The 18,717-nt window shown below is 40.0% G+C and overlaps 1 protein-coding gene across 1 annotated transcript in view; it reads right to left on the bottom strand.

Moving 5' to 3' along the window:
• LOC120024103 (ATPase family AAA domain-containing protein 2B-like) overlaps positions 1-16,839 on the bottom strand; it is a 137,293-nt gene extending 120,454 nt beyond the window's left edge. The window contains exon 1 of the mRNA XM_038968241.1: positions 16,658-16,839. Coding sequence (XP_038824169.1) covers positions 16,658-16,759 — 102 coding nt within the window. The 5' untranslated portion in view covers positions 16,760-16,839. The remainder of the gene's footprint in view (positions 1-16,657) is intronic.
• Positions 16,840-18,717: the final 1,878 nt, after the last annotated feature.

The raw sequence follows: 18,717 nt of genomic DNA, 5'->3' as shown, positions 1-18,717 counted from the left end.
TTCCAGTACTTGTCCTATATTATCTCCAATGTATCGTCCATGTAAAAAAAAAAAAAAAAAAAAAGATTAGGATGAATAATATCTGACAATACTTTAAGTCTATGCGCCAAGCATTTTGCTAGGATTTTTGCATCACAACACTGAAGTGTAAGAGGTCTCCAATTTTTTTTAAATGGACTGGATCTTTATATATACACCACTTGGGTCCTGTTTCAGTAATAATGATATCAGACCTTCTTGTTGCATGTCTGATAATTTACCATTTATATAGGAGTGGTTAAAACATGCTAATAATGGTCCTTGAGTATATCAAAAAGAGTTTGTCTACTTCCACTGGTATGCCATCCAGCCCTGGAGTTTTCCATCCTTAAAGGCCACAATTGCACCAAGAAGTTCCTCCTCCTCCTCTGTAATTTGGCCTTCACATGAGTCTTTCTGTAGAGATGTTAATTTTACATTATTATTAGCATAAAAATCCATACAATAAGTTTCAGTTAGTGGAGATGGAGGAGACTGAAACGAAAACATATTCTTAAAGTACTTTACATTCTCTTTCAAAATATCATTCGGCGAATCATGCGTGACCATTTGTAACACGTTGTTTTGGTAGCATTTCTATATTGAAGATTGAAAAAGAATTTGGTGCATTTTTCCCCATATCCCATCCAGTTATCTTTATTTTTTATAATATATTACACACTGGATCTTTGAATAAGTTCCTCCATTTCTTTTTCCTCTAACTTATTCTGTGCCTCTATGGTACAGTTTTTATTGCTATCTAACTGTACTGTTGGACCTTCAATTTCCTTTGTTAATATGGACTCTTGATCTAAATTGCTTTGGTTTCATAGATGAGTACTAAATTGCATGGCCTCTAAAGGCACACTTAAGTTTCCTTTACAATAAGGGGATGTGCTGTACCTATGTTATGTCTGAAAAAGTCAGTTATAAATTCTTCTGTCCTAGTTCTAAACAATTTATCATCTAGTAGGCTTTGATTAAATTTCCAATATCCTCGCCCACGTGGAAATTCTGTAAGAGTAATATATATGCCAATTATGTGATGATCCGACCACATTCTGTCCCCTATCAACACTTTTTAAACTTTTGGTGCCAGAAAGTAGTGAAGACGACTAGGCTTGACAGCCTCCGCCATGTATATCTCACTAGGTCAGGGTATTTAAGTCTCCATATATCCACCAATTCCAATAGTATTAAAATCTCCCACCATAATAATAGAGTCTAGTGTTCCTTGTAGAGTTGATAAATTCTTATATATATATATATTTTCAAAGAAGCTTGGATCATCACTATTCAGACCGTATAGGTTAATAAGCCATATCTGTTTATTGTCCAATAACATATTTAAAATAATCCATCTACCTTGATCTGTTTGGACAATTTGCACATTTGTATCAAAATTACTGTTAATCACCCCTTTTGAATTTCTTTGCCCATGGGAGAAATATATTTCGACCCCTAAGTTCTTTTTCAACAAAACTTCATTTAAAATTGTTGAATGGGTTTACTGTAAACAATAGATATTATATTCCTTCTCTGTTAGCCAGGTAAATACTGATCGCCTTTTCTTATTATCTGGAACAACAGCATTTGTGGATTCGATTACAGGCTCAAAATGGCCAGAAACAAAGAACTTTCTTCTGAAACTCGTTAGTCTATTCTTGTTCTGAGAAATTAAGGCTATTCCATGCGAGAAATTGCCAAGAAACTGTTCACAGAACAGTGCAAACTGGCGCTAACCAGAATAGAAAGAGTGGGAGGCGCCGGTGCACAACTGAGCAAGCTTCATTAAATAGTACCCACAAAACACCAGTCTTGACGTCAACAGTGAAAAGACGACTCCGGGATGCTGGCAGAGTTCCTCTGTCTAGTGTCTATGTTCTTTTGCCCATTTTAATCTTTCATTTTTATTGGCCAGTACGAGATCTTCAGTTTCTTGGCAATTTCTCGCATAGAATAGCCTTCATTTCTCACCACAAGAATAGACTGACGAGTTTCAGAAGAAAGATCTTTGTTTCTGGCCAGTTTGGGCCTTTAATCGAATCCACAAATGCTCCAGATACTCAAGGCGGCCAGTTGTATTGCTTCTTTAATCAGAACAGTTTTCAGCTGTGCTAACAGAATTGCAAAAGGGTTTTCTAATGATCAATAAGCATTTAAAAATGATAAACTTGGATTAGCTAACAACGTGCCATTGGAACACAGGAGTGATGGTTGCCGATAATGGGCCTATGTACACCTGTACAATATGTAGATATTCCATTAAAAATCAGCTGTTTCCAGCTACAATAGTCATTTACAACATTAACAATGTCTACACTATTTCAGATCAATTTGATGTTATTTTAATGGACAAACAAGTGACCCCAAACTTTTGAACGGTAGTGTTAAAGGGGGGTGAATGAGCCAATTGTAAGCTGGGGATGATTAGGTGACCGTGATGGTATGAGGGCCAGATTGGTAATTTAGCCAGGACACCAGCCCTGCTTAGCTTCAGACGCAAGCCAGCAGTGGGATGCAGGGTGGTGTGTGTGTATATAACAAAATAAAGTTATAAATTGATACTTTGAGCAATACTTAAGGACTGTGTTCTGTTCAGTCATTGGTGTGTGATGCACATCCCTCCTTGTCTGGCCGATAGGCAGACTAGTCTCCCTGTAGGATGCTAGCAGTGGTCTATGGCAGCAGACAGGCTATTGTGTTGTATCAATAAGGAAGGAATGACATACAAGTACCAAGGACATGCCATCGCTTTATACTCCTGTGTTTTATGGTTCAGTCAGTGCGTCAAGTCTCGCTGTCTGTCTCATTCCTCCCCACCTCAATCTCTTCCCTCGCTCTCTCAATTCAATTAAAAAGTGGCTTTGTTGGCATAGGAAACATGTTTACATTGGCAAAGCAAGTGAAGTAAACAAAATGACAAAAACCAAAAAAAGCTAAATTAAACAAAACGACAACAGCCATTAACAGTAAGCATTACACAAACAAAGTTAAGCGAATAATCACTTTTAAATAATATATTAGCAGTTAAATGTAGTATAACATTTTTAAAAGTTGTTTCAGAAGCTATGTACAGTGTTGGAACAATGTGCAGAATGCACAAATGACGAGGAGGAAATAAATGGGCAGATAAATATAGGTTATATTTACATTGGTGTTTCTGACCCACTGGTTGACCTTTTCTTGTGGCATCGGCTCACAAATTCTGCTGCTGGGATTGCCCACTGCAATCCCAGCAATCCCAGTATTTCGCCTAACAGATATGGGAGTTTGTCAATTTGATTTGTGGGTTGTGAAATTTGAGGGAAATATGTCTCTTATATTGTCATTCACATGGCAGGAGGTTAGAAAGTGCAGCTCGGTTTCCATCCCATTTCTGAAAGTTCTTCGCCCAGCATACACCCCTCCAACCAGACATGCTTTATCTACTCATTTGCTGGATGCAGAGCTCAAGTGAAGGTCAAGCAAATCATAGAGAAAGAAGACTATTGCAATAATCTCTGATGGGTGGTCGAATGTTCGTGGGCAAGGAATAATTAACTACATCTCCACCCTTCAACCAGTATTCTACAAGAGCACAGACAAGGGACAACAGACACACCGGTCTCTACATTGCAGCTGAGCTGAAGGCAGTCAATGACCTTGGACCACAGAAGGTATTTGCACTGGTGACAGACAATGCTGCGAACATGAAGGAGTCCTACCCATTGGCTGTGCTGCTCATGCATTGAATCTGCTCCAAGGACATCATGGCACTGAAAACAATGAATACAAGAGAGCCAAGGAAATGGTTAGGTATGTGAAGGGTCATCAAGTTATAGCAGCAATCCCTCTCACCAAGCAAAGTGAGAAGAATAAGAGCACCACATTGAATCTTCCCAGCAACACCCATTGGGGTGGTGTTGTCATCATGTTTGACAGTCTCCTGGAGGGGAAGGAGTCTCCAAGAAATGGCCATATCAGTCTGCCGATATGGACAGCCCCATCAAGAGTATCCTCCTGGATGATTTATTTTGGGAGAGAGTGGTAAAGCAGCCTGAAACTCATGAATCCTATAGCAGTAGCCATTGCATGAATTGAGGGAGACAATGCCATCCTGTCCGATGTTCAGACTCTGCTTGCAGATGTAAGAGGAGAAATCTGTACTGCCCTGCCAACTTCACTGTTGCTCCAAGCAGAGGAAACTGCAGTTCTGAAATACATCATAAAGCGTGAAGACTTCTGCCTGAAGCCCATACACGCTGCAGCGTACATGTTGGACCCCAAGTATGCTGGCAAGAGCATCCTGTCTGGTGCAGAGATCAACAAGGCCTAGGGTGTCAACACTACCGTGTCTCGCCACCTTGGCCTGGATGAGGGCAAGGTTCTTGTCAGTCTGGCAAAGTACAACTCCAAGCAAGGTCTTTGGGATGGAGATAGAATATGGCAGTCGTGCCAACATATCTCATCAGCCACCTGGTGGAAGGGACTTTGTGGATCTGAGGCGCTTTCCCCATCATCCTCCAAATCCCACCAACATCAGCCGCCTCAGAGAGCAACTGGTCCTTGTTTGGGAACACACACACCAAAGCACACAACAGGCTGATCAATACAAGGGTTGAAAAATTGGTGGCCATCCGGGCAAATTTGTGGCTTTTTCAGCCTGACAACAAACCATGCTCAAGGTTGGAAAGTGACCGTGAAGATGAGGCCTCAGTCTGATGTTCAAGAGGTGGGCATTGAGGAGGTCCAGGGAGAAGACATGGAATCCTGAGAGGAAGACATCCAAAGCTTTAGTTTCTAGACTATCATTTTACAGATGCGATGGATCATTCAATATTCCCTTTCTTTTGTTGTTCAGTGAAATCATCCCATGTGAAGAGTCAACTCATTTAATTAAAGTTAAATTCGTAACTAAATTGTGTTTTTGATTCCTATTGGAAGGTTTTAATCATTTGCAATTATGTCTACTTGTCCCAAAGCCACTCATGGGTTGTCTTCGCTCTCAGCTTAGGGTCGTTGTCCTGTTGGAAGGTGAACCGTCACCCCTGTCTGAAGTCCTGAGTGCTCTGGAGCAGGTTTTCATCAAGGAGCTCTGTACTTTGCTCTGTTCATCTTTCCCTCGATCCTGACTAGTCTCCCAGTCCCTGCATCTGAAATACATCCCCATGCTTCACTGTAGGGGTGGTGCCAGGTTTCCTCCAGACGTTACACTTGGCATTCAGGCCAAAGAGTTCCATCTTGGTTTCATCAGACCAGAGAATCTTGTTTCTCATGGTTATAGACAACAGGTGCCTTTTGGCAAACTCCAAGCTGGCTGTCATGTGCCTTTTACTGAAGTGGCTTCCGTCTGGCCACTCCACCATAAAGGGCCGATTGGTGGAATTCTACAGAGATGGTTGTCCTTCTGGAAGGTTCCCCCATCCCAACAGAGGAACTCTGGAGCTCTTTCAGAGTGACCATCAGGTTCTTGGTCACCTCCCTGATCAAGGCCCTTCTCCCCCGATTGCTCAATTTGGCCGGGCGGCAAGCTCTAAGAAGAGTCTTGATGGCTTCAATCTTCTTCCATTTAAGAATGATGGAGGCCACTGTGTTCTTGGGGACCTTCAATGCTGCAGACATTTGTTGGTACCCTTCCCCAGATCTGTGCGTCGACAAAATCCTGCCTAGGAGCTCTACGGACAATGCCTTCGACCTCATGGCTTGGTTTTTGCTCTGACATGCACTGTCAACTGCGGGACCTTATATTAGAGGTCGACCGATTAATTAGGGCCGATTTCAAGTTTTCATAACAAAATCGGTAATCTGCCTTTTTGGACGTCGATTACATTGCAATCCATGAGGAAACTGCATGGCAGGCTGACCACCTGTTACGCGAGTGCAGCGTCAAAAGGACCTTGTGGCTGCAAGGAGCCATGGTAAGTTGCTAGCTAGCATTAAACTTATCTTATAAAAAAAATAATCTATCTTCACATAATCACTAGTTAACCTAGTAATATCATCAACCATGTGTAGTTAACTAGCTTGTCCTGCGTTGCATATAATAAATGTGGTGCCTGTTAATTTATCATCGAATCACAGCCTACTTCAACTTCGCCAAACGAGTGATGATTTAACAAAAGCGCATTGCCAAAAAAAAAGCACAATCTTTTCACAAATGTACCTAACAATAAACATCAATGCCTTTTTAACTTCTCTAGGGTAGGGGGCAGCATTTGGAATTTTGGATGAAAAGCATGCCCAAATTAAACTGCCTGCTTCTCGGGCCCAGAAGATATGATATGCATATAACTGGTAGATTTGGATAGAAAACACACTAAAGTTTCCAAAACTGTTAAAATAGTGTCTGAGTATAACAGACCTGATTTGGCAAGCGAAAACCTGAGAAATCCATTCGGGAAGTACTTTTTTTGTTGGTTTTGTAGTTTTCTATACAATGCCATTACAGTATCCATTGACTTAGGACTCAAATTGCAGTTCCTATGCCTTCCACTAGATGTCAACAGTCTTTAGAAATAGTTTCAGGCTTGTATTCTGAAAAATGAGGAAGTAAGAGCAGTCTGAATGAGTGGACCCTAAAGTGTCAGAGCTTTTTCATGCGCGTGACCGAGTTGAGTGCCTATCTTGTTTACCTTTTATATTGACGACGTTATTGTCCGGTTGAAATATTATCGATTATTTAGGCTAAAAACAACCTGAGGGTTGAATATAAACATCGTTTGACATGTTTCTATGAACTTTACGGATACAATTTGGATTTTTTTTTATCTGCCTGTTTTGACTGCGTTTGAACCTGTGGATTACTGAAGAAAACGAACAAAAAGGAGGTTTTTGGATATAAAGAGACTTTATCGAACAACAGGAACATTTATTGAGTAAATGAATGTCTGCTGAGTGCAACCATATGAAGATCATCAAAGGTAAGGGATTAATTTTATCTCTATTTCTGACTTGTGTCTCTTCTACTTGGCTGGTTACTGTTTGTAATGATTTGTCTGCTGGGCTATGTTCTCAAATAATCGTATGGTATGCTTTCGCCGTAAAGCATTTCTTTATTTTTATCTGACCTCCAGACGAGCTTCAATGTCATTACAACTGTCCTTCAAATATATTACTATAAAAATCAATCTTTCATGAAATCACACATGAAAGACACAAATTAAAGCTACACATGCTGTGAATCCAGCCAACATGTCTGATTTCAAAAAGGATTTACGGGGAAAGCACACCAAACAATTATGTTAGCTCAGTACATAGCCACAGAAAAACACTGCCATTTTCCCAGCAAAAGATTTAAGTCACAAAAAGCAGAAATAGAGATAAAATTAATCACTAACCTTTGATGATCTTCATCAGATGACACTCATAGGACATGTTACACAATACATTTATGTTTTGTTCGATAATGTGCATATTTATATTCACAAATCTCGGTTTACATTGGCGCCATGTTCAGAAACGCCTCCAAAATATCCGGAGTAATTGCAGAGAGCCACGTCAAATAACAGAAATACTCATCATAAACTTTGATGAAAGATACATGTTTTACAAAGAATTAAAGATACTTGTTCTTAATGCAACCGCTGTGTCAGACCAAAAAGGTTTACGTAAAAAGCACACCATGCAATAATCTGAGACGGCGCTCAGATTTAACAACATTTCTCCGCCATGTTGGAGTCAACAGAAATACGAAATTTCATCATAAATATTCCCTTACCTTTGATTATGTTCATCAGAATGCACTGCCAGGAATCCTAGTTCCACAATAAATTGTTGTTTTGTTCGATAATGTCCATTACTTATGTCCAATTAGCTACTTTTGCTAGCATGTGCAGTACACATGTCCAAACGCTCGTGCAGGCAAACGTCGGACGAAAACTTCTAAAAGTTATATTACAAGTCGAATAAACTGGTCAAACTTAGTAGAGAATCAATCTTCAGGATGTTGTTATCATATATATCCAATAACGTTCCAAACGGAGCATTCCTTCATGTCTGTAGAAGTTATGGAACGCAAGGCGATATCATGAGGAAAGCGCGTGACCAAGAACTGGCAATCTGCCAGACCAATGACTGAAACAACTCCCATCCGGCCCCACATCACAGTATAGGTTTCATTCAGCGTTCTACAGACTGTTGACATCTAGTGGAAGGCGTAGGAAGTGCAAACATATCCATATATTACAGGGAATTGAATAGGCGATGACTTTAACTTCTTGCCACTAGGGGGGTGCCATTTCGACATAGCACAAATTCGTAGCCAAATTAAACTGCCTCGTACTCAATTCTTGCTCGTACAATATGCATATTATTATTACTATTGGATAGAAAACACTCTCTAGTTTCTAAAACCGTTTGAATTATGTCTGTAAGTGAAACAGAACTCGACTTAGAGCAATTCTCCTATGAGGTTTTGAAATTGGTGAAATCTGCTTGCTGTTCCCAGATCTGTAGATAACCCTGACTGTCTTCTATTGGTTGAGATGCACTGCATACGCCTTCCCCTGGTTGTTAGCGAATAGGGAGAGTTGAAATGGAGTCTCTACGTAGTTCAGAAAGTTGATAAATTGATTGGAACCGAGGTGTCCACCCTTTTGGACCTTCGCGCTGACGCAGAGAGGGTCTTGGAATGTCTTTTCAGAAGCTCTGGTTTTAGAAACTAGATATATCCGGCTCTGTTTTTATTCGATATAGGCTTTAAAGACATCATAATCTTGTTATTTTAAACCCGATTTATATCAGTTTATGTCAGTATTTTGCGATTTTCGGGCATTTCATTTTCTGGCGTTGTAGGGAGTTGGGTATCTCTCTCTCGAATGCCATTCTGTACTGCTAATTGCAACGTCGAAGGAAACATTCTCCAACCCAGCAACGATTCTTTTGGACAACGGACACCTTTCCCAAGATTCTGATGGGAGTTCAGCTAATAGTAAGTACTATTTATGCTGATAAATCGTTGTTCTGTTGAAAAAGTAAAATGTATAAGACGCCATTATTTTCCGTGTAGCGTTGCGCTATCGCACCCTGTATTGTACCCAGTATTGCGCAGTAAGGTTAACCTTTTGTCAATAGGGGGAGCTGTTGTCAAGAAAAAAATAGTGCTGTTTCCAAATTAAACTGCCTAGTACTCAATTCTTGCTCGTACAATATGCATATTATTATTATTATTATTGGATAGAAAACACTCTCTAGTTTCTAAAACCGTTGGAATTATGTCTCTGAGTGAAACAGAACTCATTCTACAGCACTTTTCCTGCCAGGGAGTGAGATTTCAGAAATCTTGGCCTCTGTTCCCAGGTCAGTTTATAAGTCCCTGTGAATGCTGTGGGGCTACAAACACTGCCTACGCCTTCCTCTAGATGTCAGTAAGTGGTGACAATTTGAATGGGGTCGATTGCGCAATCTGGGACTTTATATAAGACCAAGATGCGGAAGTACCTTTCTTTTCAGCCGTGCGCTCGACGCAGAGTGGACGTCGGACTGGCCTCCTTCCAAGCTTTGGTTTAGCCACTTCTATATCCCCGGTCATATTTTTATTCGTTATAGGTGTTAAAGACATCATAAGGTAGTTAATTTAAACCGATTTATAGCAATTTATATCCGTTTATTGCGATTTTCTGGCATTTCTTTGTGACGCACTTTCAAGAGTTGGACACTTTTCCAGTACATGCCGAACGTTAGTGGCCATTGACAGGACAAGAGGACATCTTTCGACCAAAAGACGATTAGACCGGAGAAAGGATACATTGCCCAAGATTCTGATGGAAGCTCAGCTAACAGTAAGAACTATTTATGCTGATAAATCGTTGTTCTGTTGAAAAATGTTAAACGCATAAGCCGCCATTTTTTTTTGGGTAGCTTCGCTTTGGCATACCCTGTATTGCACAGTAAGGTTAATTTTAAAAATGTAATTCAGCAATTGCATTAAGAACTAATTTGTCTTTCAATTGCTGTCCACCCTGTATTTTTTAGTCAAGTTTATGATTATTTTTGGATTAAACTAGGTCACTCTCCAAGATGGCGCCCGACATTTTCTGGCCAGTTTGGCTACTTTTCTCATTGTATAACCACGATTTTTGTGGCTAAATATGCACATTTTCGAACAAACTCTATATGTATGTTGTAATATGATGTTACAGGAGTGTCATCGGAAGAATTCTGAGAAGGTTAGTGAAAAAATTAATATATTTTGGAGGTGATAACGCTATCGCTCTTTTTGCCTTGAATCAATGCTGGGGTAATGTTTGCACATGTGCTAAGCTAATATAACGTTATATTGTGTTTTCGCTGTAAAACACTTAGAACATCTGAAATATTGTCTAGATTCACAAGATCTGTGTCTTTCAATTGCTGTACGCTGTGTATTTTTAAGAAATGTTTTATGATGAGTAATTAGGTAATACACGTTGCTCTCTGTAGTTATTCTAGTCGATTTGTGATGGTGGCTGCAATGGTAAACTATGATTTATACCTGAAATATGCACATTTTTCTAACAAAACATATGCTATACAATAAATATGTTATCAGACTGTCATCTGATGAGGTTGTTTCTTGGTTAGTGGCTATTTATATCTTTATTTGGCCGAATTTGTGATAGCTACTGATGCAGTAAGAAAATGGTGGAGTAAAAAAAAAGTTGTCTTTTGCTAACGTGGTTAGCTAATAGATTTACATATTTTGTCTTCCCTGTAAAACATTTTAAAAATCAGAAATGATGGCTTTATTCACAAGATCTGTATCTTTCATCTGGTGTCTTGGACTTGTGATTTAATGATATTTAGATGCTACTATTTACTTGTGACGCTATGCTAGCTATGCTAGTCAGCTTTTTTACTGGTGGGGGTGGTGGGGGGTGCTCCCGGACCCGGGTTTCTGAGGAAGTAGAGGTTAACATCGACCAGTCTCAGAATTCTCACTTCCTGTTTGGATTTTTACTCAGGTTTTTGCCTGCCATATGAGTTCTGTTATCATCACAGACATCATTCAAACAGTTTTAGAAACTTCAGAGTGTTTTATATCCAATAGTAATAATAATATGCATATATTAGTATCTGGGACAGAGTAGGAGGCAGTTCACTATGGGCACGCAATTCATCCAAAAGTGAAAATGTTGCACCCTATATCAAAGAAGTTAAATGCAAGTAAAACTAAATGCATGCTCTTCAGCCGATCGCTGCCCGCACCTGCCTGCCCATCCAGCATCACTACTCTGGACGGTTCCGACTTAGAATATGTGGACAACTACAAATACCTAGGTGTCTGGTTAGACTGTAAACTCTCCATCCAGACTCACATTAAACATCTCCAATCCAAAATTAAATCTAGAATAGGCTTCCTATTTCACAACAAAGCATCCTTCACTCATGCTGCCAAACATACCCTCGTAAAACTGACCATCCTACCGATCCGACTTTGGCGATGTCATTTACAAAATAGCCTCCAACACTCTACTCAACAAATTGGATCCAGTCTATCACAGTGCCATCCGTTTTGTCACCAACGCCCCATATCCCACCCACCCCACCCACCACCGCTCTCGTTGGCTGGCCCTCGCTTCATACTCGTCGCCAAACCCACTGGCTCCAGGTCATCTACAAGTCTTTGCTAGGTAAAGCCCCGCCTTATGTCAGCTCACTCGTCACCACAGCAGCACCCACCCGTAGCACGCGCTACAGCAGGTATATCTCACTGGTCACCCCCAAATCCAATTCCTCCTTTGGCCGCCTTTCCTAACAGTTTTCTGCTGCCAATGACTGGAACGAACTGCAAAAATCACTTTAGCTGGAGACTCATATCTCACTCACAAGCTTTAAGCACCAGCTGGCAGAGCAGCTCACAGGTCACTGCACCTGTACATAGCCCATGTGTAAATAGCCCATCTAACTACCTCATCCTCATACTGTATTTATTTATCTATCTTGCTCCTTTGCAGTATCTCTACTTGCACATTCATCTTCTGCACATCTACCATTCCAGTGTTTAATTGCTATATTGTAATTACTTCACCACCGTGGCCTATTGATTGCCTTTCCTCCCTTATCTTACCTCATTTGCACACTGTATATAGACTTTTTCCCTACTGTATTATTGACTGTATGTTTGTTTATTCCATGTGTAACTCTGTTGTTGTATGTGTCAAACTGCTTTGCTTTATCTTGGCCAGGTCGCAGTTGTAAATGAGAACTTGTTCTCAACTAGCCAACCTGGTTAAATAAAGATGAAATAAAAAAAAGTAAAATACATTTTAAAAATTGTGTGAATGGTTTTCGTTCAATTGTTAGTATATATCAATTCCCCATAACATATATCATCAGTAGTACATTTACTGTTAATTCCTAATCTACAATGATTGTTACGGTTATTTTTAATGCATTCAATATTATTATTCCAGTCTTCCCGTTCTCATTGTCTGAGTAGACACATTGTTTGCAGAGTGCACAATATATGCTATTCTTGTGAGAAACAAGTGTTGGTTTATTTCATTCCATTTGAGTTTTCAAATTTAGTCATTAGTTGTGTTCAAATACCCATACTAACATACTGTATACTACATACTATTAGTTAATTTTAGTATACTGTAAACGAACAGTATCATTTCAGTTGAGCATACTAGGGCTTCGCCTGTCTACTGGAGTTGATGCTGTGGCTATGCAACCTCTTGTTAGTAATTTGTTACCTAACTAGACATTTTACGACTTCGGGTGTGTTCTTAAATTCAATCTGGAGTGCGCACAATCAGAGCGTTATCAGATTGTCAGTTTGTAAATTCAGAGCGTTTCGCTCTGGGAGCGTTCAGAGCACACACTGGACGCTCTGGCATAGGAGTAGAGTTGATTAGAGCGTTCTGACCTTACAACGGCAGTCAAGCTAACTGGCTAGCTACTTCCAGACACAAATTAAAGAACACCTGACTCTGACCATTTTACTCGCCCTGGCAGAACTGGTTAGGCTTTTTTTTATGTCATCTGACAAAATAGATGTACACATACATGTTGTTAAATCATTGCACCCACACTGCTCGCAAGCGTCTGCACAGCCAGGCGCTAAAATAGAACTTGGTTCTATTTATGACGCCCAACACGTCACAAGTCCTGCCTCTCCCATCTCCTCATTGGTTTTTAGGAGCATATACCCATGTGGGTGATTGAAAGATGAACCGAGGTCCATACTCAGTTCATCTTTGTGGTAATGCTCCTAAAGTGGGTTGCCAACCGCCATATAAAGTCCAAATAAGAAGCCTGAAGGAAAGAGTAGCAATGACTAGAAACAAATTCGGTTTACCGTTTTATCTGTGGATTAATTGTCAGAGTAGAGGACCTTGTGCACTTCAGGTAAAATAACAACCCAATGTTTTTATCCCAGGACAAATGAGCTAGCAACAGCAAGGTAGCTAGCTAAATTGCCATAAATGTTTAATGCTTTTCAACCTGTTCCCAAATTAATATAATTGGTTCAGAGTTTGTTTTGATATTCAACAATTGAATTACGCTTTTTTGCCGACGTTGACTTACAACTGCCATATTCAACTGGTGTTGAGCGTTTGATAATTCATAAGTTATTCTGCACTCCGGGAAACTCAGACGAGAGTGCTCTGAATTCGGAGAGCGAATTTACAAAAGCTCCCGGATGGCCATTGAGAACACACAACGACTATACCAAGTAAAAAAACATTGGGTAGTTAGTTAGATAGCATATAGTTAATATACTGGCAAGTTTGATGTATTAGTAGCCAACTAATGTTAGGTAGCTAGCTAACATACCGGTACATTTATTTAACTAGGCAAGTCAGTTAAGAACATATTCTTATTTACAATGACGGCCTAGGAATACTGGGTGCCTTGTTCAGGGGCAGAACGACAGATTTTTTACTTGTCAGCTCGAGGATTCGATCTAGCAGTCAGCTCAGGGATTCGATCCAGCAACCTTTCGGTTACTGGCCCAACGCTCTAACCACTAGGCTACCTGCCGCCCCTGCAGTACATACTGCTGTAATGATATGCTATGATTATTCGAACACAGCTATTGTCTTTTGTTTGGAGCGCTGCTGTTAATGTCCATTAAGGATGTGGACACATAGAAGTAGGCCTATAGACTACCTTAAATCTTTCCAGCTTTCTCCCTTTTGATAACCACTCGGCGTGAAAGCAAAAAATGTCTAAAAATGCTGATTCCCACTTAGCAGCGCTTGATTTGGACTGAAATAGGTTCTGGTACTCATTTTGGGTGCTGGTACAGTTTCTATTTAGGTGCAGGAGCCCCATAATAATTTTGAGATAATATTCTATAAGGCATGAGCTACATGAGCTCAAGTCGAGCACTGCTTCTCATCCATTGCCCAAATTGCCTACAGCTGTGTCTGTCTCGAGCTCAGTGGTGGGAAACTGAGGGCCCAGAAAATGTTATACAATGTTGCAAGTTCACTAGTGCAAGCTGGCTTTCGCAGATTCTGCCATTACTCTCCTGAAGTTGCCGGTAATAGTCTACATGAGTCGGCCATCTTTCTCATGTTGTTGAATGGCAATGTCTTACCATTTCAACCGATCTGTGTGCCAGTTATGGTTTTCATATGCAGATTTTCGTGAAACAGTTTAATTAAATTTATGATAACGTCTTCATATCTCAAAATTATTCTCATGTTGGTAATCAACATTCTATCCAAATGAAAATGATAAACCTAAAAAGTAACTTACATTGCCATTGCTAACTATGTAAAAATAGCCTACATAAAGCCAACAAATAAAAAGATTGCATCCTGCAGGTAGAAAATGTCATGATAAAAATAAATATCCAATAAATCACATTGGCTACACATGGCCTGTCTGCAGCGAAATTGAAACATTGCATCAACTAGTTAATTGAGTCCAGCCCAGCCGGCAGGAGCATGAGAATAGTTGGGTCAGGCAGGTAAAGGTATTTTACTTCTGGATATCTAGATCTCTGGCGCCCTCGTGAGGCGTCAAACCATACGCATCAGACCAGGTCAATGCTTAGTGATTTTATAAAAACACGTATGGAAAAATACACATTAAAAAATGTCAGACGACCACAGATTTTTTTTCAGTCGGGGACAGCCCTAATACTCCGCCATCTTGAAGTATCTTTTTTTTCTCTCATTAGTCGGGACAGGTGGGTGTCCACCCCAAAGTGTTGCACATCATGTGTGCAACTCAGAAATCAAGCTTAGCTTTGAATGACACTCACCTGTCTTGATCAATGAGAGAAGACAAATATACTCTATGATGGTGGCGTATACATTGTCAAGTAATTTCATGGAGAAAAAAAATATTTTATTTAATAACTGACCATTTTCGAACTTCAAACGTTCCACCTGCGATGGGAGTTTTGAAGATACCGGTGTTTTTCAAGTCGAGAATGACTAAAGTATCGCCATGTAAATGATGATCGAAAATATGCTGGTTACGCTAAATAGATGTCTGTTATTAACGGCTATCACTGCTGAGCCGTTTGATTACATCAGCTAGCTCCAGATCGGACTGTCTGTCCTGCTTTGCGTTAGCAAATAGCAAGAAGTGATACAAATCTGAATTTAACTAAGACTCATCTACATTTCAAATACATGTACAGTACATTTGTTCAGGTATCCAATCAAACCTGCTAAGTGCCGAAAAGTGTAAACTTACTGCAGAACATTTAACTACTAAGTTAAATGTACCTGTTTAGTTACACAACTCATTCCATATTTCCATGATAATTCATGACAAAATAGCTGGCAAAATGGCAATATAATCACAAATGCTTCAATTTAATAAAGCACTCAAGAGGGTAGCTAACCAAATAACAATTGTCCCTTTTCATTTTGCGATGTTTAATTGTATCCACAACAGCTTGTTAGCTACATTTAACTTGCATCATATTGTTTACATTTGTAGCCAACTTACTAGTATTGTTATATTTGTTGTGACTCAACATTAATGCTCCAAATCCTAGAGAAACACTTGAGGCAGTTAACGTTAATGAATATCTTTAGACTATTTAAACCTGAATATTATGTCAACAGCATCCCCGTATAAGTTTACACTTCAAGTTTCTTTCAAACAATAAAGTTCAGCGATTTCAACTTCAAGCTAGCTAGCTAACGTTAGCTAAATAGTTGAGGACGATAGCCAGCCAACTGTTGTGAACCATCGGGGTTCATCGGGTTCCCTTCCCCCACAACTACATGGCTAGCACTACTAGCCTGTCATTTATTGACGTTGCATATAAAACACGGTCAACAATAAAACATGCGTATCAATAACACGTTAACTGCAGTGTCACTTTGTTTTGGGCTGTCGAGTGACACACTAAAACAGGCTAGCTAGCTAACTAGCAGGCTAAATTATCTCCTGCAGTCGGTAGGCATAATAACACAAGCCCAACACAAAGGGAACTCCGGCAACTTAGAGCTGGCCGTCAGTTAGGAAGCTAACGTTAACCTGAAAACTATCATTCATATAATGGCGTCCGTGCTTATGGCAAACATACAAAGCCACATTTACTCGTGAAATCAATTATACTGGTGTCAAACATTGTAGCAGGGTTTATGGCAACAACAAAAACCCCACTGAGAACCGGCTTGAGGCCAATGCTAACTAGTTAGCCATATTATAGCTAACATTATATTAGCAGGGCAGTGAAGAAAATAACCCGGCTTACATGTTCCTCAGAGTTGGAGGGATTTCTGGCAGAAGACCGGGTCCTGGACGAGATGAAGGGACTGCTCGGCTTACGTCGAGAGTTCTTTCTTGTGTTCACCATGATTTGTCCGTTTATTTGCACTTGTTTAATCTGTCTATCCGTCTGTACTCTGCCTCAGTAAATATGGCATTGAGGCGCCATTTCTCTTTCTCTTTAGTTCTCTCTACTGTCACTCATTACGCAAAATTCACTCGCGGACCACTTCCGCTTTGCAATTATAGCGCTTGCTAGTGTTTTTTTTATTTAACATTTTAATTTTTTTTATAAAAACAACAAATACAAAAACAGAAATATACAAACAAGAGTACATAAACCTAACAAACAGTGGTATTACATATCAAGATCATTTTTCAATTTGTCAAAAAGTTTTATGGTGCGTATTGCTTTTTTGTTTGTTATCAATAGCTATTTTAAATCTGTGTATAATAAAGGTCTTTACAGGGTAAAGGGTATGATTGAGTTTGTATGATACTTCTTTCACCTTATTAGATATGCAATATTTGCCAGACAACAACGAGACTTTGTTCCAGTTCACTTGTCCTAGGCCTGCATTCCATTCCATTTTAGCAGAGGGAATAGTAACATCTTGATAAATCAAATCAAAATCAAAGGTATTTATATAGGCCTTCTTACATCAGCTGATATATCAAAGTGCTGTACAGAAACCCAGCCTAAAACCACAAACAGCAAGCAATGCAGGTGTAGAAGCACGGTGGTTAGGAAAAACTCCCTAGAAAGGCCAAAACCTAGGAAGAAACCTAGAGAGGAATCAGGCTATGAGGGGTGGCCAGTCCTCTTCTGGCTGTGCAGGGTGGAGATTATAACAGAACAAGGCCAAGATGTTCAAATGTTCATAAATGACCAGCATGGTCAAATAATAATAATCACAGTAGTTGTCGAGGGTGCAACAAGTCAGCACCTCAGGAGTACATGTCAGTTGGCTTTTCATAGCCGATCATTGAGAGTATCTCTACCGCTCCTGCTGTCTCTAGAGAGTTGAAAACAGCAGGTCTGGGACAGGTAGCACGTCCGGTGAACAGGTCAGGGTTCCATAGCCGCAGGCAGAACAGTTGAAACTGGAGCAGCAGCACGGCCAGGTGGACTGGAGACAGCAAGGAGTCATCATGCCAGGTAGTCCTGAGGCATGGTCCTAGGGCTCAGGTCCTCCGAGAGAGAGAAAGAGAGAACTAGAGAGAGCATAATTAAATTCACACAGGACACTGGATAAGACAGGAGAAATACTTCAGATATAACAGACTGACCCTAGCCCCCCGACACATAAACTACTGCAGCATAAATACTGGAGGCTAAGACAGGAGGGGTCAGGAGACACTGTGGCCCCATCCGATGATACCCCCGGACAGGGCCAAACAGGCAGGGTTTTGTTATATCTGAAGTATTTCTCCTGTCTTATCCAGTGTCCTGTGTGAATTTAAGCACTTTTCCAAAGCACAGCCCCCACACCACTAGAGGGATATCTTCAACCACCAACTTACCATCCTGTGACAAGGCCGAGTATAGCCCACAAAGATCTCCGCAACACAGCTAAATTTTAAAATGTTATTAGAAGAGATAAAATGGTCAACTGAAAGAGTTGAATGTAGCTATCACGCAAAACAATGTTTTTAAGTTTGCCGCTCACTAGCTTGCTAATGTTAGTGCTGTTTGTACTGTCAAGGCATTTCAGTTATCCAAAAACATATAAACCAATTACTGGTGTACTAGCTAGCTAAAGTTATAACTTACATTTTCTTTGTACTTTTTCAGCGACTGGTCAAGAGTCTCATTTAATATTAATTAAGGAGTTAAATTAGACTAATGTGACATGTCACTTAATAAGATGATAGCTAAATGTGCACAGGCTGCAATTTGCAGTCCAGGCACGTGAGCATGTGCATCTGTTGTTTTGGTTTGTACTCCAGCCAGAGAACAAAACTCGACGGAAATTATGAACATGCAATATCTGAACTGTACTGAATTTTATAAAAGAAAAAGCTAATTCTATACCAAACTTCTTG

Source organism: Salvelinus namaycush, chromosome 29, assembly GCF_016432855.1.
Source record: "Salvelinus namaycush isolate Seneca chromosome 29, SaNama_1.0, whole genome shotgun sequence".
NCBI lineage: Eukaryota > Metazoa > Chordata > Actinopteri > Salmoniformes > Salmonidae > Salvelinus > Salvelinus namaycush.
The sequence above is the reverse complement of the archived record's forward strand: the minus strand, read 5'-3'. Positions and strand labels throughout refer to the sequence as shown.